This window comes from Panthera leo, chromosome C1 (genome assembly GCF_018350215.1).
Source record: "Panthera leo isolate Ple1 chromosome C1, P.leo_Ple1_pat1.1, whole genome shotgun sequence".
Classification (NCBI taxonomy): Eukaryota; Metazoa; Chordata; class Mammalia; order Carnivora; family Felidae; genus Panthera; species Panthera leo.
In genome coordinates this window covers 142344276-142371100 of record NC_056686.1, presented here as the reverse complement: position 1 = coordinate 142371100, position 26825 = coordinate 142344276, and the positions used below count along the sequence as shown (strand labels likewise).

Genomic DNA, 26825 nt, shown 5'->3' with positions numbered 1-26825 from the left:
AGGCAGGGAGTGAAAAAAAAATTCATTTCAACAACCACTTTAGAAGGAATACTTTAAGCCATGGGATTTGTATATGTAAGTAAGTGTGTACACACACACACACACACACACACACACACACACACACATCTCCCCCCATATTAATGTAAACACTTCAGATAAATTGAAGCACAATTTGTTATTTCCAATGAAACGTTTTTTGAGTAGTAAAAAAGTGTTAAGACATTTAGAAATATCAAATCATTTACTCAGTAACAACACTTAGCAGATAACAGGAACATACTGCACATATTCATTTCCCATTTAGCCTGAATAAAGTAGTTTTGCTACACAATGCTTTCCTAAGATAAGTTGTTCCATGGCCAGAGAAAATAGCATTTTAAATGGTCTATCTTTCTAAAAATTGAAGCGACTTTCTAAACAGGTATTTAGAAAGGAAGTGGGAACAATTAAGCTTAATTGCTATGAAAACAAAAACTAACACCACAATTATAGAACATTTAAATAGGAAAATTATGAAACTATATATAAAAAACTTACACATATATACATTGTATCAAAATACCTTCTTTCTATTTTGGTAACTAGAATTTTGAGATTAAAAACAAAGTAGTTCAAGCATTTCTAAATATAAAAATTTCAGATTTATATTTATTAAAAACAAAATAATATCAGTTCTGTTGGAGTAACCATATATACACCAAGACAAATATTGCAACTAGAAACAGAAATAGTGAACAATTCAAATTTCTTAATATTTTAATGGCTTAAGTAACTTACTTTTTTTCAGTCCTTTTTTGCTAAAATAGGTTTATTTAATTTTAAACTCAGATCAGTGCAGTTTGTCTTTTTTGGTGGGTTTTTTTGTTTGTTTGTTTTTGTTTTGCTTTTTTTAAAAGACAAAATACTCATTTAAAATTGTAGGTATTAGGTTTGCACCAACTAAAAAATAACATTTACATTTGTCTAATGTAACAATTTTAAAAACATACAAATTCAGTATGTAGTAGAAAATATGTAAAAAAAAAAAAACAACCAAAAACCGCATAAGGAACTATACTCCATTAAAAAATATAAATGCACCCTTCTACTGATTATATGACTACTGAAAACTAAATATTCTGATTTAAAAGTAGCTTCTATAAAATGTCAAAGTAGTAGGCATTGTTTGCTTTCCTCATTTAATGAATAAATAAGAAGTATTTCCATTTCAGTTAAACAGTACTACTAGTACTTCTTAGCAAAAATGTAGTATTATAGATAGCAAGGTAAGCATTGCCCTGTATTCAAGTTTTTATGTTTGATCTCCATTAAAATGTTTTCTATAATTTATAAGGACAACACATACAAAAGTAAAAAGATGAGGTAAACATCTTACACTTTTAAGAAATTACTTGAAACTTAATACTCAGATATTCTCAATGCCTAAGCTCTAGAATGATGGTTATGAAGGTCCTCCTTTAAAAAACAACAACAAAAGATGGTCCTCCATAATGTCGATGATATGATACATATCTGAACCACATAACGAACAGCAGGTTTCTTGGTCTTCTGAGTAGGCAAATGATGTTCTTCCCTGTGATTACAAAGCAATCATGACTAGGTTTTGCCAAAAATATTGCTTCGGTGTAGGTTTACATGAGGCACCATGCTACAGTAAAAGCAGCTACAATGCCATTCAAAATTGCCATGCTATAGCCCATGTGGAAAGAGTGTCCAGTCAGTTTCCTAGGGGGAAAAAAAAACGAAAAAAGGAAAATGTAATTTGGAATAATAGAAACACCATCAGTTTTCACTGAAAATGCTTACAACGTAAAAATGTTTCCCTAATATTTTACACATTAATACACGTTAAAAAATAATATTAGACATTTGTAGGATTAATAAATAGAGTTACCTTAAGTTCTCTGCCAAAACTGTCCTATTTATCAAATACAATTTTTTCAGTGTCATTACTTAGAGCAAAATGTTTTTAATCCCTTATACTTCTTTACTGTGCCTCATAGTCACTGAGTGTATCATAACCTAATTCTAGGTTTAAATCTTGTTACATTACAAACATGATTTTTCATTAATTAGCACTGTTTCCCTGTTCTCTTGTTTAGAACTAAAAATACATATTATTTCAGGTATCTGTCCTGTTTGTTCCATCTTTGGATTACGTGAAGAAACTCTACTCTTTATAAGCACTAAAAACAGCACTTTCCATATGTGAGTCATAAATCAGATTATGTCTTTTATAGACATTTCAGTTCTCAATAGGTTACTTAATTGAAGTGGCCTTCAATGAGTTCCTAAGTATCAGGAAAGGCACGTCTCATGTTTTACGACTACTCAGTGCCAGCTTGCTTATGTGCACAGATTTCCCCTGACATTTGATTCCTCTATTTTACAGTAATTTTACATTTTCTTTAAGATTTCTTCCATTAACTATTGCAATAATACTCTTTGCTTATCCTCATAAAGATGAGACATGATAAAAAGAATAGAAGCTAATGTCCAATTAGTGTCAGAGGCAGAAGATCTTTTCCTCAGTGGAGCAATCCAAATCGAGGACATATAGGGAGGTGCACTAGCAGGAATAAGAGCCCAAAATCATTAGTAGTAGGAGCTCTGGACTGAGGGTCACCATGTCTATTTCCTCACCTCCTTTCCTAAGAACAGGTCAAAGACAGAGAGGTACTTGGATCTGAAGTAACATTTGAAGGATTCTAGTCTTACAAGATCTGTTGTAGGGAGCAAAGAAGATACGCTCTTCAAAGAACATCACCTTTGCATTCATCTAAGACTACTGAAGGCCCTGATACTTCCTGATAGCTGTTGTTATTATCATTACACTTTCCACTCAACTTACTCACCTTGGAACTAGTTTAAGATACTTCTCATGTACATTAAGGGTTAATCTACTTAGCTGCACTAACCTACTACATGGTAAAATCAAATAGATATTCTAGATGCTTTACTTCTTAAAAATATTCCTTCAAATACATACTGATTAGTGAACAGAAAGCTAATCATAAAATTAAACTATCAGCATTGTCATTCATTATTTAAAGAATATTAATGACCCATGAACATTTAAATTCATACTAACAAAATGAAGTTAATCATGGAACAGAATTTCAGGAGTTAATTGTTCTCTTTCACTAGTTTTTGACCCTGCACTCCCATAAAAATAGGAAAACCTCTGAAGTAGTTTACCAGACTTTAGGAAACTATGAAAACTTACAATGTTGGTATAACTGAATTTTACTGAGCTATACATGCTCGAATGTTCAGTGACCCTTACAGAACAGGCAAAGCAAGGAATTTTAATGGCAATGAAGAAATGCTCCAGAGCAGATTCTCAGTCTTTCTACCATCTCAAACGCACCATATCCCTCCCCACTAGAAACATAGTAGCAATTGTCATGCATGTACTGCTGGGCAATAGACTTAAAATCTTTGAGTAATCACTTGCTTTCAAACTCCTTTTCAAAATACTCACCATGATTTTCTTCTCTCCGGAAAGAAAGACAACCCCTGCCCGCAGGTTTCCTCTCCTATGACTTACTTGTGAAGTCCTGTAAAAAACTGACGGTATCTTGGTTGCCCTTTGTCAACATCTTTCATCTCTTGTAAAGGGCAAGTTTTGAATTGAAAAATTGGGTCTAAGTATGGTGCCTATTTTATTCAATCTCTCTCTCTATATGCATGTTACTTTTAAAATTAAAGTATACACACACACAGTGAAGTGCAAATGCCTGACATGCATACAGATCAATGAATCTTTATCATGTTACACCTTCATGTACCAACCACCCAGATCAAATACAAAACATTTCCAGTACCACAGAAAGCTTCTTTGTTCCTCTTCCTTCCCCCAAATCCTGAGATAACCGCTATAACCATTTGTTACCACGATGCCTGGTTTCACCTGTTCATTTTACATGCCCTCATATAGTATGTCTTCTTCTGTGTCTGGATTCTTTCCCTCAATATTGTGTCTGTGAGATTCATCCATGTTGTTGTATGTAGCATTAGCATGTGTTCTTTTGTACTGCAGTTTAGTACCCCGCTGTATAAAAATAACAAAATGTATCCGTTCTACTACAGAGCATTTGGATTGTTTCCAATATGAGGCTTCTATACATAGGGATACTATGAACATGATGCTACACATCTCTGGTGGGTGTGAGACATCTGCACTCATTTCTCATGGGTATATATCCTAGGAATGGAATTGCTAGGTTATAAGGGAGATGTAAATTTGGCTTTAGTAAAAACATCAAACATTTTCTCAAAGTAGATGACTACTGTACACTTCTACCAGCAATATCTGAGAGTTTCAGTAGCTCCACACTGCCACCAACATTTAGCATCATCAGTGTTTCACACTTTAGTGGGTCTACAGATTATGTTGTTGAGGTTTGAATATTTATTTTTCTGATGACAAACATACTTACTGCTCATTTAAATATCCTCTTTTTTGAAGTTCCTGTTTATCTTTTTGCTCATTTTTCTATTGGTTTATAGAGTCCTTTGTCAATAATATGTGTCATAAATATCTTCTCCTGTTTATGGCTTGTCCTTTCACTCTTTAATAAGATCCACTGATGAACAAGTTCTTAATTTAAATACAGTCCCTTTTTTTTTTTTTTTTAAATGACTAGTATTTTTTGTGGCCTTTTCGATAAATCTTTGACTACGGTTATGAAAATAATCCATTTTTAGGGAAGTTGTATTGTTCTTCCTTGGACATTTTGGTCTATAATTCAACTCAAATTAATTTCTTATGTGGTATAAGGTAGTGGTGAATGCTCATGTTATACCTTATGGAAGTCCAATTGTTTCAGCACAATTTACTGAAAAGACCATCTTTTCCCCCCTCATTAAATTCCCATGGTACCTTTGTCTTAAGTCACATAAGCATCTATGTGTGGGTGTTTTTAAGCTTTCTATTCTATTCTTTGGGTCTGTTTGTTTATCCCTGATAAAATCAACAACTTTCCTATATAGCAGGATTAGTGAATTAAAAAAAAAAAAATGCTATACACCTAAAACTAATATAACACTGTATGTTAAACTAACTGGAATTAAAATAAAAACTTACAAAGCTAAAAAATATTTAATGCTAAAATATCCTTATATTGAAGACTACAAAAACTCAGAAGCACAACTAACAATAATGTGCAAGACTCATATGAAGATAAAAATAAAACTTTACTGAAGAAGATCTAAATAAATAAAAGACATCCCGTGTTCATGGAATTGAAAACAACATTTTGAAAATGGTAATACTCCCTAAATTGATCTATAAGGTCAATGCAATTCCTCAATTTTCCTTTCCAACTGCCTTTTTCTGCAGATACGGAACAAGTTGATCCCAAAATTTGTATGGCAATAAGAGACCCCAAATTGTCAAAACAATACTGAAAAAGAACAATGCTGGAGAACTCACACTTCCCAAATTCAAAACTTGTTACAGTAATCAAATGGCATGATACTGGAATAAGGATAAACATATAGACAAATGGAATAGAATTAACAGTCCAGAAATAAACCATAGATCTGTATAGACAGTTAAATTTCAACAAGGGTATCAAGACCACTTAAGAGGGAAAGAATAGTCTGTTCAACAAATGGTGCTGGGACAAATGGATGCAAAAGAATGAATTTGATCCTTTAACTCATACACTATACAAAAATTACCTCAAAATGGACCAGATCTACATGAAATAATTAAAACTCTTAAGAGGAAGGAAAGGTATAAATTTTTTCAACCTTGAATTATGCAATGGTTTCTTAGATAAGAAACTCAAGAAAAAATAAACTGAACTTCATCATATTAAAACCTTCTCTGCTTCAAAGGACACTATCAAGAAAGTGAAAAGATAATCCAAGGAAAAGAAGAAAATATCTGCAAATCATGTTTTGTTTTTTGAGAGAAAGAGAGCAAGCAAGCAGGGGAGGGGCCGAAGGGAGGGAGAGGGAGAGGGAGAGGGAGAGGGAGAGGGAGAGGGAGAGGGAGAGGGAGAGGGAGAGGGAGAGGGAGAGGGAGAGGGAGAGGGAGAGGGAATCTCAGGCAGGTTCCATGCCCAGCGTGGAGCCCAATGTGGGGCTCAATCTCATGACCATAAGATCGTGACCTGAGCCAAAATCAAGAGTCGGATGCTTAACCAACTAATCCACCCAGGTGCCCCTTGCAAATCATATACCTACTAAGGATCTACTATCTAAGATATAAATAAATTCTTAGGACTCAAAAAAAAAAAAAGGGCAAATACTCCAATTTTAAAAAGGGCAAAGCATTTGAATAGACAGTTCTGCAAAGAAGATATACATTGGCCAACAAGCACATGAAAGGATGCTAGACATCATTACTCACTATAGAAATGCAAATCAAAACCACAATGAGTGAATACTTCATACCCACAAAGATGGTTATAACACAAAAAAAGAAAAGAAAGAAAACAAGTATTGGTGAGGATGGAGAAGTCAGAAATCTGACTCATTGCTGGTACAAACATAAAATGATATAGCTACTATACAAGAGTTTGATAGTTCCTCAAAGAGTTGAGTGACTATATGATCCAGCAATTCCATTCCAGGTGTATACTCAAGAGCTGAAAACATGTTTTTACACAAAAACTTGCACCTGAAGGTTCACAGAAGCATTATTCATAAGAGCTAAAAAGTAGAAGCTAAGCAAATGTCCATCAACTGATAAACAAAATGTTGCATATTCATACAATGGAATATAATACAGCCATAAAAAGGAAAGTACTGATACATGCTATAGCATGGATGGACTTTAAAACCAGTATGCTAAGTAAAAGAAGTCAGACATTAAAGACCACATTCTAGGACTTGTATGATTCTATTCACATGAAATGCCCAGATAGACAAATCTACAAACAAAAACTAGCCTAGGAGTTTCCAGGGTCTGGAGGAGGGGATAATAGAAGAGTAACTGATCATAAGTATGGGGTTTTCATTTTGGAGTGACTGAAATATTCTGGAATTGGAGAGTGATAATGATTGTATAAGATAGAGAATATACTAAACATCACTGAGTTATACACTTTAAAATGGTGAGTTTTATGTTACGTGAATCACACTGCAATTAAAAATAAAACTTTATGGGGCGCTTGGGTGGCTCAGTTGGGTAAGCATCCAACTTCTGCTCAGGTCATGATCTCACAGTTCGTGAGTTCAAGCCCCATGTCAGTCTCTGTGCTGACAGCTCAGAGCCTGGAGCATGCTTTGGATTCTGTGTCTCCCTCTCTTTCTCTACCCGCCCCCCCCACCCCACCCCCCTACCCCCCCGCTCATGCTCTGTCTCTGTCTTTCAAAAATCAATAAACATTAAAAAAATTTAAAAAAAAATAAAACTTTATTCAAAGACATTAAAAGAGTATCTGAGTGAAGAGAAATATCTACCATAATCTAGGAATACTCAACACTGTAAAGATATCAATTACTTTGAAAAGAAACCATGAATTCAATGCAATCTCAGTAGTAGCTCAACGAAATTACTTTGGTGGGAAACTGACACTTTGATACTAAGCTCACCTGACACAGTAAAGGTGCAAAAGGAGCAAAGAAAAATTCTGAGAAATCAGAAAAGTTGTAACATAAAAACAAAGCAGTTTAAAAAAAGAAGGAAACAGAATCAGAAATAAAAAGACACTGGAAAAGACTTCAGCATCCCAAACCAGATCTGTTTGTAAGAGTAAGTATATGGGGGCTGGGGGAAGAGGTGACTAAATATATGCACGGAGATTTTACATTTTACCAATAGGCATTTTTAAGAACTTAGATGGAACAAGACTGAAAATTATTTCAAGTTTCTTCTTGCTTGTTCCTAATCATGGATTTTCATTTACCAGTGTAGAGAAATCAAGACTCAGTTTATTATCACTTTAAAAGAGCTGTCATTATATTTACATTTACATGGAATAAAAAGAATTGGTGATTTTAGGCAGTTTCCTTTCAGTTCTTTGGTTTTATTGTGTAATTCCCACAAGTTTTCTGAATATTAAGAAAAAAATAATAAGACTAATGTCATGTTTTTAGATTAAAAGGGGGAAATGCCTGCAATTCCAGTGTTTGTAGGTTCTCGATAGGCTCACTCTCAGTGTGAGGCTCAAGCAGTACCTGAAGTCTATGACAAATTCTTAATTTTAATTTGCCTGGATATGTAAGACAATGCACTTACTGGTCTTGAGCAGAATAAAAATAAAAACCCTACTGGTCCAAAGCATCTATTATGTGCTGTTTCATTCAGTTTTATCATGAAGTCTACCAAGGATCCCAAAATGTTTTTTACTGTTCTAAGTCATTCATGACCTTTTATTTTCATAATCTGAAGCAATCACACACTGGTAGGCAAATAGTAATAAAACATAGGGGTGGGGGCGGGGGCCTTGAGAAGGTTGGGTAGAGTATATACAATTTTTGCTCATTAGTTCTTCTATGATTTCATGAAGAAAAAGGTAAGGAAAAGAAAAAGATCACATTTCAGAAGAATGATAAGCCTGATGAAGGGTAGCACTTTCCGGGGGCACCCAGCTGACCCAGTAGCTGGAATAGGTGACTCTTGATCTCAGGGATGTGAGTTCGAGCCCCACAATGAGTGTAGAGATTACTTAAAAATTAAAAACAATTTTTAGGAAGGCGTAGCCCTTTCCTCTATTGTGTATTTTAGAACAATAAGGCATAATAACTATGGTTTTAAAATCCTATATAATAAAGTATATTATGGGAAACTTGATCAGATATAAAATAAAAAAGTTTCTATCCAGAATAAGTAAAACGTCAGCATTAATTAATATTAATACTGTCAAACCCATAAAAGTGGGTGTCAAGCAGATTTGATTTTGTCATGCCATATGGATTTCTAATTTGGACGATACTACTGAATAGGTGGAAAACACACATACACCCACACTACACACACAGAAAACAAATCCTATCGTCTCACAGTACGATATAATGGAAATGTCTAACTCTGAAAACCTTCCATTTTATTTCAGTATTCACAAGATCTCTGTAATAGGCTTAAAGAACTTTTGAAAACGACAGGACTGCTTTTTAGAGATCTGCTACAATTATTATTTCAATTATGAATGTGAAAATGAATTCAAGGTGAAATTCCTTCCAAGCTACTCATATTCTCTCCATATACCTATAACATACTATACCAGATTAATTTTCCTAAAATACCCTCTTGTTCAAAATGCTTTTGTGTCAACTGTATATAAAATATTTGAGTAGAGCAAACAATACAGTTAACAAGGTCAAGTTTTCTTAACAATGTAAATTTTGACCCAAGCTTTTAGTGTGGCAATGGACCAACAGACAAAAGAGGTACCACTGTAAAGGACAAAGGACAGAACCAGGAGAAGTGAACTCACACTTAAGATTTCCTATTTATCAGGTGAAGGGCTGGACCAGATTAACTTAAGGTCCCTTCCAGTTCTAAATTTCTATAACTATTAAAAGTAGCAGGGACAAGGTAAAAATACTTGAAAGAGATTACATAGGTTTTTTTTCTACCTATTAAAATAGGTTAGTGATCAACATTACCTGTACTTCAACTAAAACAATGATGTAGGGAGTAGAACTACATAAATATTTTAATTCCAAAGAGTCAATCAAGGAGACCCAAAATATAATGAAAATTAACAGATGACATCTCTAACATAAGAATTCAAAATAATTTTAAAATTTAAAAATAAGTAGAAAATAGAACTTATTGACAAAACCAGAATGTTTCTTAAAGGAAATGTTAGAATTACTACATGTGCTAAAAGGCAACCAACAGAATGAGAGAAGATATTTGCAAACAACATATCCGTAAAGGGTTAGTATCCAAAATCTATAAAGAACTTATCAAACTCAACATCCCAAAAACAAATAATCCAGTGAAGAAATGGGAAAAACATATGAATAGACATTTCTCCAAAGAAGACATCCAGATGGCCAACTGACACATGAAAAAATACCCAACCTCACTCATCGTCAGAGAAATACAAATCATAACCACAATGAAATACCACCTCACACCTGTGAGAATGACTAATATTAACAACTCAGGCAACAACAGATGTTGGCGAGAATGCGGAGAAAGAGGATCTCTTTTGCATTCTTGGTGGGAATGCAAGCTGGTGCAGCCACTCTGGAAAACAGTATGGAAGTTCCTCAAAAAACTAAAAATAGAACTACCCTACGACCCAGCAATTGCACTACTAGGTATTTATCCAAGGGATTCAGGTGTGCTGTTTCGAAGGGGCACATGCACCCCAATGTTTATAGCAGCACTATCAGCAATAGCCAAAGTATGGAAGGAGCCCAAATGTCTATCAACAGATGAATGGATAAAGATGTGGTGTATATATATATATATATATATATACACACACACACAGACAAACACACACACACACACACACACACACACACACACACACACACAATGGACTATTACTCGACAACCAAAAAAGAATGAAATCTTCCATATGCCTACGTGGATGGAACTAGAGGGTATTATGCTAAGTGAAATTAGTCAGAGAAAGACCAAAATCATATGACTTCACTCATATGAGGACACAGAACAGATGAACACAAGGGAAGGGAAGAAAAAATAATATAAAAATAGGGAGGGGGACAAAATATAAGAGACTCTTAAATATGGAGAACAAATAGAAGGTTACTGGAGGGGTTGTGGGAGTGGGGATGGGCTAAATGGGTAAAGGGCATTAAAGAATCTACTCCTGAAATCACTGTTGCACTATATGCTAACTAACTTGGATGTAAATTAAAAAAAAAAAAGAATTACTAAATGTGTATTTTATTATGTTGGGATAAAGTTCTACTGCAACAAATTTCTAAAATCAAAATGGAAATGAGAAATATTATTCAGTAACAATAAAAGATATTACAAAAAATATGGTTATAAAGGTAAATTTATTATAATGGAACTATTTCCATATCCTAAAAGATTAACTATAAAAAAGATACTATTTGGTTCTGGTTCTAAAGAATTCCTCTCCAATAATAAAGAATCCTGCAACAACGTACTTACTTGGTTCCTGTTAGTGTTTAAGCATTGGAGCTCTGTACTTAGATGCATTTGAATGCCAGCTGGGTCATTTAGAAGGGGTATGAAGGTAGAAAAATTGACCTACCACTCAATTCTCCAAAATGGAAACAAAAATAGAATCTTCCCTTATACAGCTAAGAATCAGTTGTCTGGCACATAGCAAATAATCAATAAATGTTAGCCACTATAGACTAGAGAAAAGAAAGCCAGCTGCAGATGAGATTTAAAAAAATTCTTTACATTCCATTTCATTCTCTCTTCTTTTAAGCAAAACACCTACAACTAGACCCATCCCAAAGCCAAAACAAAGAAACAAAAAATAAGATTATACAAACAGACCCAGGAGGTAGATAAGAAAGAAACTGAAGAATTATGGGCTTGTATATGTGCATTTCTGCTTGGTATTATCCTCTTTCTACAAATTCATAATCACTTTCCTTTATAATTCACTAGAGAACTTAGACTTCCAATATTTATATCAAGATTTTGTAGTCTGGAAATGTACTTTCTAGCAGTATATTTATATTGGCGTTTAATAGTAACTTATAAAATGAATAAAGTATAGAAGAATTATATTTTAATTATTTACATTTTATAGGAATGGAATACATATAAAACTTAAGATTCAAATGAACTCAATGATTCTAGCAATTAAAGGAAACCACAAATTCAGGTACTGAATAAGCCATTGCCAAAATTTCAAATAAATTGCCTTTGTTCATTTAAGAGACCAACAGATTCAAAGTAGGTCTATTTTATTTTTTAATGCTTAATTTTTATTTATTTATTTATTTTTTTGAGAGAGCGAGCGAGCGAGCTGGGTAGGGGTAGAGAAAGAGGGAGACGCAGAATCTGAAGCAGGTTCCAGGCTGCAAGCTGTCAGCACAGAGCCTGACCCGGGGCTCAAACTCACGAACCGTGAGATCGTTGGACACTTGACCAACTGAGCTACCCAGGTGCTCCAAGCAGGTCTTTTTTCTTGTTTTATGTTGTTGATTGTTTTTACTCCAGTGTTGGTTGACTCTGAACTGAATCTCTGTACTACACACCAAACTACTCTCTCTTGAAGTCTTCACGCCTATATCATATCACATCCTATATCATAAATTCCAATATTTATTTTCCCTCATATATATTTCCACATTTAAGAAACACTTTTACGGGGGCGCCTGGGTGACTCAGTCGGTTAAGTATTCAACTTCAGCTCTGGTCATGAACTCACAGTTAGTGAGTTCAAACCCTGCCTCAGGCTCTGTGCTGACAGCTCAAAACTTGGAGCCTGCTTCAGATTCTGTGTCTCCCTCTCTCTCTGTTCCTCCCCCACTTGCACTCTTTCTCTCTCTCAAAAATAAAGATCAAAAAAAATTTTTTTAAAGACACACTTTTATGACACAACTCCTCCCATATGAAACACTAACTTCATTGCTGACTGATTTTGATCTAAGCAGAAAGCTCTCTGTGCTTGCCAGAATACGAAGTTATATCAAGGGCCTACAATTAAGAACCAACTGAGGGCACGTGAGCGGCTCAGTGGGATAAGTGCCCAACACCTAATTTTGGCTCAGGTCATGATCTCTCGATTTGTGAGTTCAAGCTTCAGTGTCGGGTTCCATACTGACAGTGCAGAGATCGCCTGGGATTCTCTTTCTCTCTGAAAATACATAAATAAACTGAGAAAAAAAAAAAAGAAAGAACCAACTGGCTATTTGTTTCTGTGTCCGACTGGCTCAGTTGGAGACAGGATGAGCTAGTTGGTACTAATCTATTCCCCTTTCACATATCTGAGCCTTTTATTTTTCATTCTATTCCTAGAAGAGAAATCTCCAATTCCCGAAGAATTTTAAGGTATGTGAGCTTTGGTTGGAATAACTGTAAGTTCTTTATCTGGAATCAAAAGTTCTTAGCCAAACCCAAAATCTGAAAGAAGCTAAGCAACCAACATTTCAATTACTTGCAAAGCATTTCCTTTTATGTTTCTTTCAGAAACACAAAGTGATACAACTTCTTTTGTACTCTTTGTCCTAAGAATTACTTATTAGAAATTGCTGGAGAATAAAACTGTGTGTATTCCAACTAACTTTACCAATGGTATTTAGGACATAAGTGTTAGAATTTCAAAAAGACCGCTTCCTTCCCTTAACAAATGCTCTCATTAAGGAAAACAAAACATGCATTCACCCCTTACTTTATACTCTAAAGTTCTTTATTTTATAATTTTCTCAATTCTTTTACTTCAACAAAAATTACATAATGAATTATCTGTATCAGGTGTTACATATAGGAGATAGAGAAACTAGCAAGAATCAGTACTTCCCTCAGTATTGCCCTCAAACGCCAGAGCCTAACGACAGTGTCCTCAGTGTTAAAAGTTTTACAGACATTACTGGAACAGAAAGGAACCATCAGCTTGTAGCAGGGGAGAGATTTTCAAGAAGGGTTAATGCCTGATCTAAAACTGAGTATGAGGAAATTAAGAGTTTTTTTAAAAAAAAAGGTTTATTTATTTTGAGAGAGAGAAAGAGTGCATGCATGAGCTGGGAGGAGAGGCAGAGGAGAGAGAGAAAATCAAGCAAGCTCTGAGCTGTCAGTGTAGAGCCCAATGCACAGGGCTCGATCCCACAAACTATGAGATCATGACCTGAGCTGAAATCAAGAATCAGATGCATAACCCACAGAGCCACCCAAGCACCCCAAGGAGGTTAAGAAGTCTAAAGAAATAGCAACATGTATCGAAACAAGAGACAATGGACAGTGCAGGAGATGGTTAATGGTTTGGTATGGTTAGGCTGAAGGACCTGGAAAGTCAACTCTCTTTCAAGTGGAATTTAACCATGGCTCTACTACTTTATAAAACTACTTTAACCTACCTGAAAATCTAATTCTTCATCTTGAAAATGAGAATAACAGTTCCTCTCCTTAGTGTTTCTGTGAAGACTGAGATACTATTAATAATACTTGTTGCAGTGCCTAGCATTTATTGAGCACACACACAATAAATGCCAGCCTTTATTTTGTGCCCTTGACTGGTGGGAGTTACTAAGAGAAGGAAGAGCTGAAGGCAATGCCAGGTTTCTCACTTGAGTTACTGGCTAGATAAAATATTCACCATGATATGGAACCCAAGAAAAGAAACAGGATGGTGGGCAGTGGAAAATAATGAAGTCAATTTTAGATACACTGTAGTGAAAACACCTGCAGGACACTGAGGTAAAAATTCCCAGCAAGCAATAGGAAATACAAATAAAAACCAAAGGGGAGGTTTCCCAGGAAAAGAGGCTCAAGATGGGCCAGATAGACTAGGAAATCTTCAGCCAATTAGTAGTAGCTGAAAAAAAAGTGATTCCACAAGTGAGTAGCAGTGATCAGAACTAGCTGGAAAGAAAAATAGGAGGTAGTGGTGTCACAGAAATTAACAAAGAAAAGCATTCTGAAGAGCAATCATAAGCCATTTCAAATAATGGATTGAAAAACGAACATTAAAGTTTATAATCAGGAGGACTGCAGTCAATTCAAGGAGAAAAACATTTAGGATAGGGGTGACTACAAGACACCTGTGGTAGCAACTGCAGTCACTGCGGATATAGGGCTTACCTCTTCTCTAGTTTCCCAAGACGCCTAGATGTGGAGAAGAAAACTGGACATGAGAATTTTTTTTTCTCTAACACAGAAGAAACTTGAATGTTTTAGAAATACTCTAAGAAGATTAGATACAAGAGAAAGGCTGAAGTATATGAAAAATGGACATGCAGGGGTGGACAGGGCATGAGATCTAGAGCAAAGGAAGTAAAATTAAGTTTGGGCAGGAGGAAGAACACTCCATTTGCTGAGAATGGGTGGGATAATAGTAATGTATGTAAAGTAAGTTTGTAATCATGAGAGGGGAATGAAAGAAGCAGGAAGCTCACTCATAATGAACTTTTGGTGACTTGACATGGAATCCACTGAAGAGTGTGATGTGATACAGATTTGGAATAACCACGGCAGGGGTGGGAGGTAGAAAATGGATGTATGGATGGATAGATAGTGCTAGTTGAGATTCTAGTTCAGACTATGAGGGCTGTTAACTCTAGTTACTCAGATCTTAGTTTGGATGACTCAACTATGCCTCATTATCCTCTTCATATGGAACACCACAGGCCTTGGCCTATTTTAGAATGAATTTGAGGTCTTCTGCTATTTTAACATTTCACTAGCTTTGCTCCGGGCTCTCTCTCCTACTTGAGCTTTCTTTTGACCTCTAGAACTTTGCAATTTTATAGAACAGGCACTTCAAACTTTTTCCTTTACACATGACCTGGTAAAAGGAAGCTAGTTTTTCCTACAGTTCATAACAACTGAAAATACAAAATCTTATTTATTTACTTTGGGGTTCCTATTTTAAAGTTTGAATTAAAATTATTTTCCTTGCCATTAAATTATGTCTCCTACTCCATTCTTAACCCCGAAACACATTTCCCAGGCTTGGCAAGGAAGCCACTTTGGATTCACGATATAAAAGGAGAAGTGAAATAAACACAATGGGCTTTACAGTCATTTTATTTTTTTTAATAATTTTAAATAACCTCATGGTAAACTTTCCTGCTTATTCAAATAGGTAGCCTTTAGTTGAACTTTCATTGCTACTTTAGTGTCATTATTCATTCATTAAAACTCAGATATACAGTAAGAGTTAATAAGTTTATCAATTAGGTATGAAGTAGTTCTTTGTGTTCCAAAATTGAGATCTAATTTTTAGAAATGGGTGTCATATCCTTAAGGCTATTAAACTAACCAATTAAAATGGAACTATGTGAATAGACAAGCCTACCCCACCTAATATATATATTTTTTATGCCCAAATTAAAAATCTTTTGTAAGCACTACCTAATTTCAGACCATATGATCCACAAAGCTAAAAATGGCCCCTGACAGAAGAAGTGCGCTGACTTGTCTTAAAAGTCTAGTCCATATTCAAAGTGTAGTCCACAGACCAGCAATATATAAGCAATGCCTGTGAATTTCTTAGAAACTCAGAATTTCAGATCCCACCCCAGACATAATGAATCAAAATCTCGATTTTCAGCGAGATCTTCTGGTGATTCTAAAAGCTTCAAAGTAAATACTGATGGTCTCTATTTGGAAATCTATAAATTAGCAAGGAGATTTCTAACCAGACCATCACTTCAGAAGTCTATCCCGATTACTTTCTATACCAAAAGTTCAAATTTATTGTAATTTTAAAGAAATAAGTTGAACGAATAATTATAAAACTTGTTTATGATATCATGTTCTAAATAGATTTTATGACTTCTTTAAAATATTATATGACAGGGAACTCAAGAAATCAAGCAAAAGACTACATGGGAAGAAAAATTTCTCTTATTTCTCTCTTCCTATTATATATTTACCTTGCTAGCATAGTGGCTACACACTGGGTGTATAAGTGTGTATACATACATACATTCAAAATAACCTATTAGTATAAAAAGATGGCAAAATATTTTTGGAATGAAGCATCAAAGAATAAAATTAAAACTTTTTTTTTAAATATAATTTATTGTCAAATTGGTTTCCATAACAACACCCAAGTGCTCATCCCAACAAATTAAAACTATCTTATTAGTTAGTTTACCAGATTTTAAAGTATAGTTATATCTGGGTAGAGTGATATATTTCAAATGCATACACAAATATAAACCATATACACACATATTCACATTCGTATATAGTCACAAGATTTTACTAATACAGAAATAATTATAAAAATAACATGTGCTAGGGGCGCCTGGGTGGCTCAGTTGGTTAAGTGTCCGACTTCAGCTCAGGTCATGATCTCTCACTCCGTGAGTTTGAGCCCCGCATCGAGCTCTGTGCTGCCAGTTCAGAGCCTGGAGCCTGCTTCAGATTCTGTGTCTCCCTCTCTCTCTGCCCCTCCCCCACTCACGCTGTCTCTATCAAAAAATGAATAAACGTGGGGCGCCTGGGTGGCTCAGTTGGTTAAGCGTCCGACTTCAGCTCAGGTCACGATCTCGCGGTCCATGAGTTCGAGCCCCACGTAGGGCTCTGGGCTGATGGCTCAGAGCCTGGAGACTGCTTCTGATTCTGTGCCTCCCTCTCTCTCTGCCCCTCCCCCATTCACCCTCTGTCTCTCTCTGTCTCAAAAATAAATAAACTTAAAAAAACAAAACAAAACGAAAAAAAAGCTGCTGAGAATTCAACTCAGTTTAAAAAAAATGAATAAACGTTAAAAAAATTAAAAACAATAACATGTGCTGTATGATTATGGTTTTGTAAAAAAAGAAAATATTTGCATGTGTATAGATTTTTTTCTTTAAATATGGAGGTAAACTAGCCTGTTAACACTAGTTATATTTCAGGGTTATTTAAAATCAGACTCTGAAAGCCTTTTACCTTCAAAATTATATAATTCTGTGTTTTATGATGAGTTTTTAAGAATTCTATAATCACAATAAAAAATCAGTAAGGAGAAATTTTAAGATACAATCACTGTCTCAATAATTTTCTAAATTACTGAAAAATACAAAATGCTTTTAAAATATAAAGTCATTAGGGAGACCTGGGTGGCTCAGTCTGTTAAGCATCCGACTCTCGATTTCAGCTCAGGTCATGATATCATGGTTCACAATATTGAGCCCCACATCAGGCTCTGCTCTGATGCTGAGCTTTCTTGGGATTCTCTCTCTCCCTCAAAATAAATAAATAAACATTAAAAAAAATAATAAAATAAAATATAAAGTCATTAGAAACATGACTGTGTATGTACTTCAGGATTTCATGATAATTCTAAGGTAATAATTATCTGGATAAACACTTAAAAGATGTAAAAAATGAGGAAATACTTAATGTTGAACTGTAACGTATCATTCTTAAAAATACATAGGAGCTGATGGTGCACATTTTGAGCATTTGCTCCATTGCCCCATTACCCTTGTAATTAATCTAATGTTTTGCATTATAAGTATCAGTTAATAAAATATCTACCATCTTAAAGGAAAAATTTGCTCATTTATCAATCTACACATTAGTAAACTATGTTATAAGAGAATTTAGAATTTCAACTTTAAGGGTTTCCTCTTTTTTTTTAAATTTTTAAATATTTTTTTTCATGTTTATTTATTTTTGAGAGAGAGAGAGAGAACGTGGGGAAGGGGCAGAGAGAGGGAGATACAGAATCCAAAGCAGGCTCCAGGCTCTGAGCTGTCAGGACAGAGCCCGATGCAGGGCTTGACCACATAAACCATGAGATCATGACCTAAGCCAAAGTCAGATACTTAACAGACTGAGCCACCCAAGTGCCCCTAGGGGTTCTTCATTTTTAAAAAGACTTTATTCTCCTTAGCATTTTAGTTTCCTAGCCATACTGCCAACTTCTATGGTCCTACTTCCACTTCTATAGCATAAGGATGGTCTGCATGAGGTCTTTAACCCCTTCTGGGTCTCCATTCTGCAGTAAGTATGCTTCCATATATACAGTAAAGTCTTTTATCTAGAATTTTACCAACTGGAAATTTTAGTTGAGTCCCAATCCTATGCTTTGCCAGTGCAATAATAACTAATGTAATGACCTATGAGCATTGAAAGATCCTAAAGATGAGAAAAGTTCTTTAAAATGAAATTTCATATATATACATTTTAAAATCTCTAATTGTACTACAATTCCTTGAAAATCAGTCTAAGGGAAATACAAGTATTATCTGGTTGGATGAAGTACATATTAAGCGACAGTTTATTTTACTTATATACATATATAGCAGTCTACTTGGCTGCAAATTGAATGTCAGACATTTTAACTTTATTTACCAGTGTGTTGAGGTAGAAAAAATGCCCTCAAACATCCATCTGTGCTAAGCACTATCTTGATTAAACAAAGTCCATATTCCATAAAAAGCTGGGAAAATAGTACAAAAGATAAAGAATAACAGGATTCCCAAGCTTTTAGACTTCATGAGTCAGTTTCAAAAATTTTTTTTGAAAAAAGGAAGTAAATGACACCATGTTTTGCCAATTTATTTTGCCAAGAACTGTGTTTGAAAACCATTACCATCTAGGGCCACCTGGGTGGCTCAGTTGGTTGAGAGTCCGACTTTGGCTCAGGTCATGATCTCACAGTTTGTGAGTTTGAGCCCCACATCAGGCTTTCTGCTGTCAGAAAAGAGCCCACTTGAGATCTTCTGTCCCCCTCACTCTCTGCCCTTCTCCCGCTCTGTACACGTGCTCTCTCTCTCAAAAATAAACATAAGGAAAAAAAAGAAAACCATTACCATCTAATATCAGCATTATTTCATGAAAGAAAGAGTACCTATATCAAAAGAATAAAAAGGGAAGAAAAGAATGGAAGGGATAAAATCTCAAAATAAATAAAAATTACCAAAAACAATATAATTGGCAGCCGGTAGCAGGCCAAGTCCACATTCAGCTTGAAGGATCTCAATTAAGAAAAGAAATACTCTGGCACCATGACTGCTTTTTCACCTAATGTATCTGTTGCTTTAATCAGTAAACTTACATTCATTGCCTAGGAGGACAGATATGATTGTTTTTATCTCATTTTAGAGAGGAGGAAATTAAGGCTTAGAGACACTGACTGACTTGCTCAAAAGTTCTTCTGCCAGTAAGCCCTTTCATATACCAGGCTGCCTCTTATAATTTACAAAGACTGTTGACACATAAAAAGTTCCAAGAACAAAACTGGCAAGTATTAGGTAATTCTCATCAGTGATGTTCTATGCATATGGATACTTGCCTTTTCAGTAGCCCATACATAAAACATTGTAAATTACCATAAGCAAAACCCATAGCAAACATGTACAAAGCAAATACTCATTGCTATATTACAAGGAAATCAAGAATAGTTAATATGATTTCTTATGGACTTTGTTACGTCTATTTAAGTATCCATTCAAAACAGTAATGGAATATATTTTATAAGACACGCATGACTTTAACTCTTCACCTCAAGAAGCCATAGTGCAGGACCATCAATATATTCATTAATAGTGATCATAGGGATGACTCCAAATAGTGCCTAGATAATGAAACTTAATAATATTCAAATATCAAGGCCAAGTTCTTGATCTATCTCTTTTGTCACTAGCTTTTCTCTCCTATTGCAATTAGCCATCTGACATGTTTCATTAGTCCAAGGCAATAAAGAATCTGACTCAACAAAGAAGCAAGCTCTCCAAAATCTGTATGAAAGAAGAGTAGAGTCAACTTACTGTACTCAATTAAGTGTGGTTGGAAAAGGAACTTCTAATTTAAATACTAAATCACCCACTTTTCTTTACCTCTAAGACTTCTACTACTGCCCAAGACTCATAATCTCATTTTTATTATGATTTTTACTGTTCTATCTGTCCATATCTTAACCCTCAAGAATTAAAGCCCCCAAGGACAAGAAGAACAAGAAGTTAGAGAAAACTCTTTAATAATAGAAAAATAAATCTAGTTTTGAATAGAGAAAGAATATTATAATACAGGAATGTCAATCCTGGAGGAATATTTTACTCATTGTCTGCTTCACATCTACAACAACACATACTCATATACAAACATAATGAAAATTTAAGTATTTCAGCATCTAGTTATATCCAGGACACCATACATAGAAAATAAGTAACAGATCATGTGTTCTTTTGGTAAAACAATGACCAAAAACAGTTTATCAGAAAGCAATTCAAACAAAAACCAACTGTTCCTTTTTTTTTTCTTACTTCTAATTTACTTTGCAGATTCCAAATAGCACTGTAAGTTAATATACTTTAAAAAAAAAAGAAGACTTTGTAGAAATAAATTAATTAAAACATTTTTTTAATGTTTATTTTTGAGAGAGAGAAGAAGACACAGAGTGTGAGCAGGGGTGGGGCGGGGAGAGAGGGAGACACAGAATCCAAAGCAGGCTCCAGGCTCTCAGCTGTCAGCAGAGTCTGATGCGGGGCTCGAACCCACCAACCGTGAGATCATGACCTGAGCCGAAGTCAGATGCTTAACAGACTGAGCCACTCAGGTGCCCCCAAATAAATTAATTTTTAATTAAATTAAAAGCATGTGATTTTTCAAACTATCTTGATATTTACCAAATATCATTTGTGACGGGAAAATGATGTAACAAGGTGGATAACTTACAGTCATCTTGACAAAAACGACTAACAGTTCCAGAAGGTAACATATAGTCCCTGGTTTGTATATTAACTATGAAATAATGCCAAATTCTAAGATGATATTTAAAGCAGCTTTAGAGAAAAGACACTACTCTTTTTGCTGGCACATTCTTAGAAATCATTACATAATACCAATAATTCAAAGTGTCCCTACTTTTTGACCATGAACCCCACATCAAATAAGCCATAATTACAACCAATTCATTCTATCCTCACAAAGACTCATCTTCACTTATAAGATTCAAGATGATATAGATTTATGAAGAACTGATACTTTCTCCAAAATCTACAATGTTGTGAATGCATAAAATGTTATTTACACAATATTTCTCAACAAGAAGAAAAATTACTTAAAAGCAGGTTCTCAACAAGAGATTCAATAATCCAGACTTTGGACTCAGCTAGCCAATTCACCAGAAATCTTACTTCATACTACCTTTGACCATCATGAGGTTAGAAATTTCCAGTAATATTTGATTTCTATAACACAGTTAGCCCATCCTTAATAACTTTACACATACGTATTGATTTTTTTTCTCCTTGAAAATAAGTCTCTGTGGGTATTTCTACCACAAAATAATAATCCTATCCCTACAAAGTTTAACTTGTTGGCTTGTAAGTTACAGTCACATGCTGTTAAATTTTAATTTTTATCTGTGCATTTTTTCATGCCAACAATAAGATTTTTGTTAATTAACACTATTGACTGCAATGAAGTAACACTTTTAACTTAAGAATGTTGGCCCATTCCATGCTGACAGTGCAGGGCTTGCTTGGGATTCTCTCTCTCCCTCTTTCTCTGCCCCTCCCCTGCTTACACAAAAGGTGCTCACTCTCAAAATAAATAAATACACATTGGAAAAAAAAAAAAAAAAAGAATGTTGGCCTTTCAGTGGTACCTGGGTGGTTCAGATGGTTAAACATCTGGTTCTTGGTTTTGGCTCAGGTCATGATCTTGCAGTTCATGGGTTCAAGCCACACACTGGGCTTCATGCTGATAGTGCATAGCTGGCTTGGAATTCTCTCTCCCTCTCTCTCTCTCTGCCCCTCCCCCACTAGCACTCAGGCTCTCTTAAAATAAATAAATAAAGTTAAAAAAAAAAAGAATGTTGGCCCTTGACCCCTGACTCTTAACTAAATTACTGTAGTACAAATTTAATGACTTTTTTCACTATTTTTCATATTACTGTTATCAAATATTTTATTTCATAATTACAAAACCAATAAGCTTTCTACACTGTGTTGTTTGTTAAATCCATCACTTACATTATCATTTTTCCTCTAAATTTATTTCTAGACTATATAGTAACATTTCTATCCTAGGTGGGACATTTTAATAATTAAATGTTTTATTTTTAATTTTTTTTAATGTTTATTTATTTTTGAGAGAGACAGACAGACACACACACACACACGGGGCGTGACCTGGAAAGGCACAGAGAGAAAGGGAGACATAGAATCTGATGCAGGCTCCATGCTCTGAGCTGTCATCCCAGAGCCCAATGTGAGGCTCAAACTCTCATCAACCACAAGATTATGACCTGAGCCAAAGTCTGACGCTCAACTGAGCTACCCAGGTGCCCCAACAATTAATTAAATGGTTTTTATTTTTAGCATGCTGAATAACTATAAACCTGCAGCTATATCATTGCACCACTAGATGGGGCACAGGTAATGTGAAATGTGCAGAGTAGTCTAAAGTGGAAAACACTGGTCACTAAAGAAAAAACAATGGAGAACAAAGACAGTGAGAAGTTAAGAACAGGTTTTGATTGGATTTGGCTGTATCACATGGGCAAAACTGCCACAAAGCAAAAGCTCCAATGAGTGCTTCAACTGTCAATAAGATGAAGCTGTTTCAATTAGTGAATTACCTCCTTTTGATTCATTTCATAATTCAAAGTAGGTGGGCTTAGCTAGTATGGCAAAGAACACTAAACATAGAGTCAGGCGTTAGCTATGTTACATGCAAATTATTTGACTTTGTGCAACTTGCTTAAATTCCCCAGGCCTCAATTTCTTCATCTGTTAAAAAATGAAGTGCCTGAACTAATGATAATACCTAAGGGTGGCTTAGCAGGGACTTGGTTCCCTCATAATCTTTATTATTTCCCTAGCAATCCTAGAACATGCATTCACTGTTAGGAAAATTGCAGCTTTAAGGCACATCTATCCATATCTAACTTCCTTTCCAATCAGGAGAACTCAAATAAATGCAGTATCTTTGCATGGGTAGGTCACATACCTAGATGCATTAACTCCTACAAACTGTAATTAAATTGGATAATCACATATGAAATACTGTTTACATACACACTGTCATATTTGCCTGGTTGGAAACCACTGAGCAAACTGAATGAATGAATGATGAAAACTAATGTGAAGTGAACTGGAGATGTTGATTAAGTAGCATAGAACAGTAAAAATTAATTATAAAGTAGCAAGAAGTGGGGAAAGCCTATATAGATACTTCAAAGAATCTAAACTTACTGCCTCATTATTTAACATAGTAACATATTTTCAGAAGAAAATAATTTAAAAGTATAATTGTTCCAAATACACAAAGAAAATGATCGTTTTCTAATAAACAACTCTGTGTGTGTTAACATTGCAGTATACCTTTTAACTCAGCAAAGTTTGCAAAGTCAGTATAACAATCTTTCTTCAAAATATGCCTTCAAAATAAATTTTTTTTTAACATTTATTCAATTTTGAGAGACAGAGAGAGCGAGCATGAGTGGGGGAGAGGCAGAGGGAGAGCAAGACACAGCATCCAAAGCAGGCTCCAGGCTCTGAGCTGTCAGCACAGAGCCTGACGCGGGGCTTGAACCCACGAACCGTGAGATCATGACCTGAGCTGAAGTTGGGCGTTCAATGGACTGAGCCACCCAGGCACCCCTCAAAATATGCCTTTTGAGCGACGCCTGGGTGGCTCAGTCAGTTAAGCATCCAATTCTTGATTTTGGCTTAGGTCATGATCTCACAGTTCATGGGATTGAGCCTCGCCTCAGGCTCTGCACTCACGGCTCGGAGCCTGCTTGGGATTCTCTCTCCCCCTCTCTCTCTGAAAATAAACTTAAAAAAATAAATAAAGGCATTATTTTAAAATATGCCTTTTGAAGTCTATTAAATACCTGTCTAAAAATATCCCTTGCAAAATTCTTTATCTTTTATTTCCTAAAGGTCTTGTGCTTATGTAAAAGTGAAAATTTCTAAATTATATGTGCTATGGACTATGTTTGTACCCCCATCCACATTCTCTTCTCCATTTATGTTACAAACTTTAGCCCCCAATGTGATGGAATTAGGAGGCGGGGCCTCTGGGGGGCCTTTGTCTTTGAATTTTCAACTAAGGACTTGTACTTTCATATAATCACGAAAAATATTTATATTAACATCATTGCTTAAGTTATAAAAGAATACAGAGCCTGTTACAAATATATTTGTATAAAAGTCTGATATTGCAAATTAATGAAATACATTACTCTGATTTCTAAGAAAATAGAGTCTGAAGATTTAAACTTTCTCAAAGGAGAAAAGTTGTTTCCCTGTACAAGTTCTCACTCTACTGGTGACACAGAGAATAAACTTATTCTGACATTTCTGAAGCACAGTAATTGCATTATTTTCCACAAGCACTAGAGGGCAGGGTTTTCACTATAAAACCCCGTTTCACCAATTATCATTGAATTATATGCATTTTTTGGTATGTGGTTTCTGTTAATATGCAATCCCCTATCACTAAATTTATTATATGCCTTATCTGTATCAACACGTGATAATATTAAATTACATTTTCACCATGGTCTTGATATATTTAATAGCTGATTTAGCATATATAAAATTACCTAACATACATGTGGAAAGGAATTTAAATATATACATATGTACATACAATGTATATTTCAAAACTGTGGTTTTTAGGACTGTGTTAACAAACATACCATCTAAGTCTCTAATCTGGCACTATCTCATATTAAAATTGAATGACTAATAACACTGAAAACTGAGGTCCATTGTTACTGGTTCTAGTTTAATAAAAAAAGCAAAGATACTTTTTAAGAAACTAAATGCTCTGAGCATTCCAGGTATTTCAGAGAACACTGAAATGCTTTTCTGTAACTCCAAAAGCTTCTATCTATGAGGCCTGTGAATTCTTGTATGGGTAAAAGAGAATCTGTGAGGGAAAACAGTATTTCAGGAAGAGAAAACCGTAAGAGTAAAGTCATGGCATCTCAAAAGTACAGTTTATTCAGGGAATGCCAGGGTAATCTGATATATGGCTATAGAAAAGGGTGCACTGGAGAAATAGCTGAAGATAAAGTTGGAAAAGTAAGGAAGGATCATTTGAGGACAGACTGTTATGCTGTACTTGGGAGTTGGACATCATTTTGAAGGCAATGGGAAAGTCACTGAAGACTTTTAAGCAAGGGAAGAGCTGCGACAGAGATCTGTTTTTACAGAGGTAACAAAATACAGGACGAATATGAAGAGTGAAAGTTTGGAGTAGAGGAGACCAAGGAGTGAAGTGCACAGGCTAAGGCCTTAAAAAGGGCAAAAACACTGAGGGTGCAAAGACAAAGTATTCCAGTAACATTTCAAAAAACAGGAATGGCTAGACTTGGCAAAGGATAAATAAATACAGTGAATATGGGTTTCAAGCCTTGATAACTGGATGGAGTGATGTCTTTAAGACAAGCTAGAGTGTAAGTAATTTTAAGTGCAAGGTGTTTTCTGATATCCAGGCTACAAGATCTACTAAATAGCTACAAATATAAGGCTGAAAATCCTGAGGGAAGTGTGATATAAAGAAATAAAAGGCAAAAATAAGATGTTTTTTTGGTGGCTTATAAAAGGAGTCTCATTATATTGCTGACATTAGATGCATACCTCTTATTACCAAGTAATTAATGTCATCAAGCCTCAAGAATATGAATTTGAACTGAACACAGTATCACACAGGAAAATAAACTTTGCAAATGAATGGTAGTCACGTAAACTATGGGATGGCATTGCACTATTAGGAACAACTTATTCAATTATTACTCATTATCCACTTTGAACACACACATACAAAATGTATTGCCAAGTATGATTTATGTTTCATGTACAGATAGGGATTTATTAAGACATTTAAGATACACAAACAAATTTCATCTGAAGTAAAGCCACAAGTTTTAAAGACAGATTTATAATACAGAAAAATATGAGCTTACTAATAAAGAAAGCTGGTAATAACAATTACTAATAAATATCATTAGTAGGGGCAGGAAGCTTAGTCAGTTAAGCATCTGACTTCAGCTCAGGTCATGATCTTATGGTGTGTGAGTCTGAGCCCCATGCTGGGCTGTGTGCTCTCAGCACAGAGCTTGGATCCTCTGTCCCCTTCTCTCTCTGTCCCTCCCCCACTCACGTTCTCTCAGTCTCTCTCTCTAAAATAAGCATTTAATAAATAAATATCATTAGTATAAAACTTCCTATTTACAGAGTCTCTCAAATACATTTTATTTGATCTCTAGAAACTGTCCATAAGGTAAACTGGTGCGGGTAGTTATAATAGCAACAATAACAACCATAAT

General features: G+C 35.0%; 1 protein-coding gene across 4 annotated transcripts in view; it reads right to left on the bottom strand.

Annotated features, from left to right (window-relative positions):
- Positions 1-225: 225 nt before the first annotated feature.
- The window catches only part of ARL6IP6 (ADP ribosylation factor like GTPase 6 interacting protein 6), a 41120-nt gene continuing 14520 nt past the window's right edge, over positions 226-26825 (bottom strand). For 2 of the 4 annotated variants that reach the window (XM_042948791.1, XM_042948789.1), the window contains 2 exons: positions 3488-3563; positions 226-1728 (listed from right to left, as the gene is read on the bottom strand). In XM_042948791.1, coding sequence (XP_042804725.1) covers positions 1693-1728; positions 3488-3563 — 112 coding nt within the window. In that variant the 3' untranslated portion in view covers positions 226-1692. Of the gene's footprint in view, positions 1729-3487; positions 3564-3583; positions 3615-26825 lie in introns of those variants that run through there. The other 2 variants (XM_042948790.1, XM_042948792.1) reach the window with 2 other exon arrangements.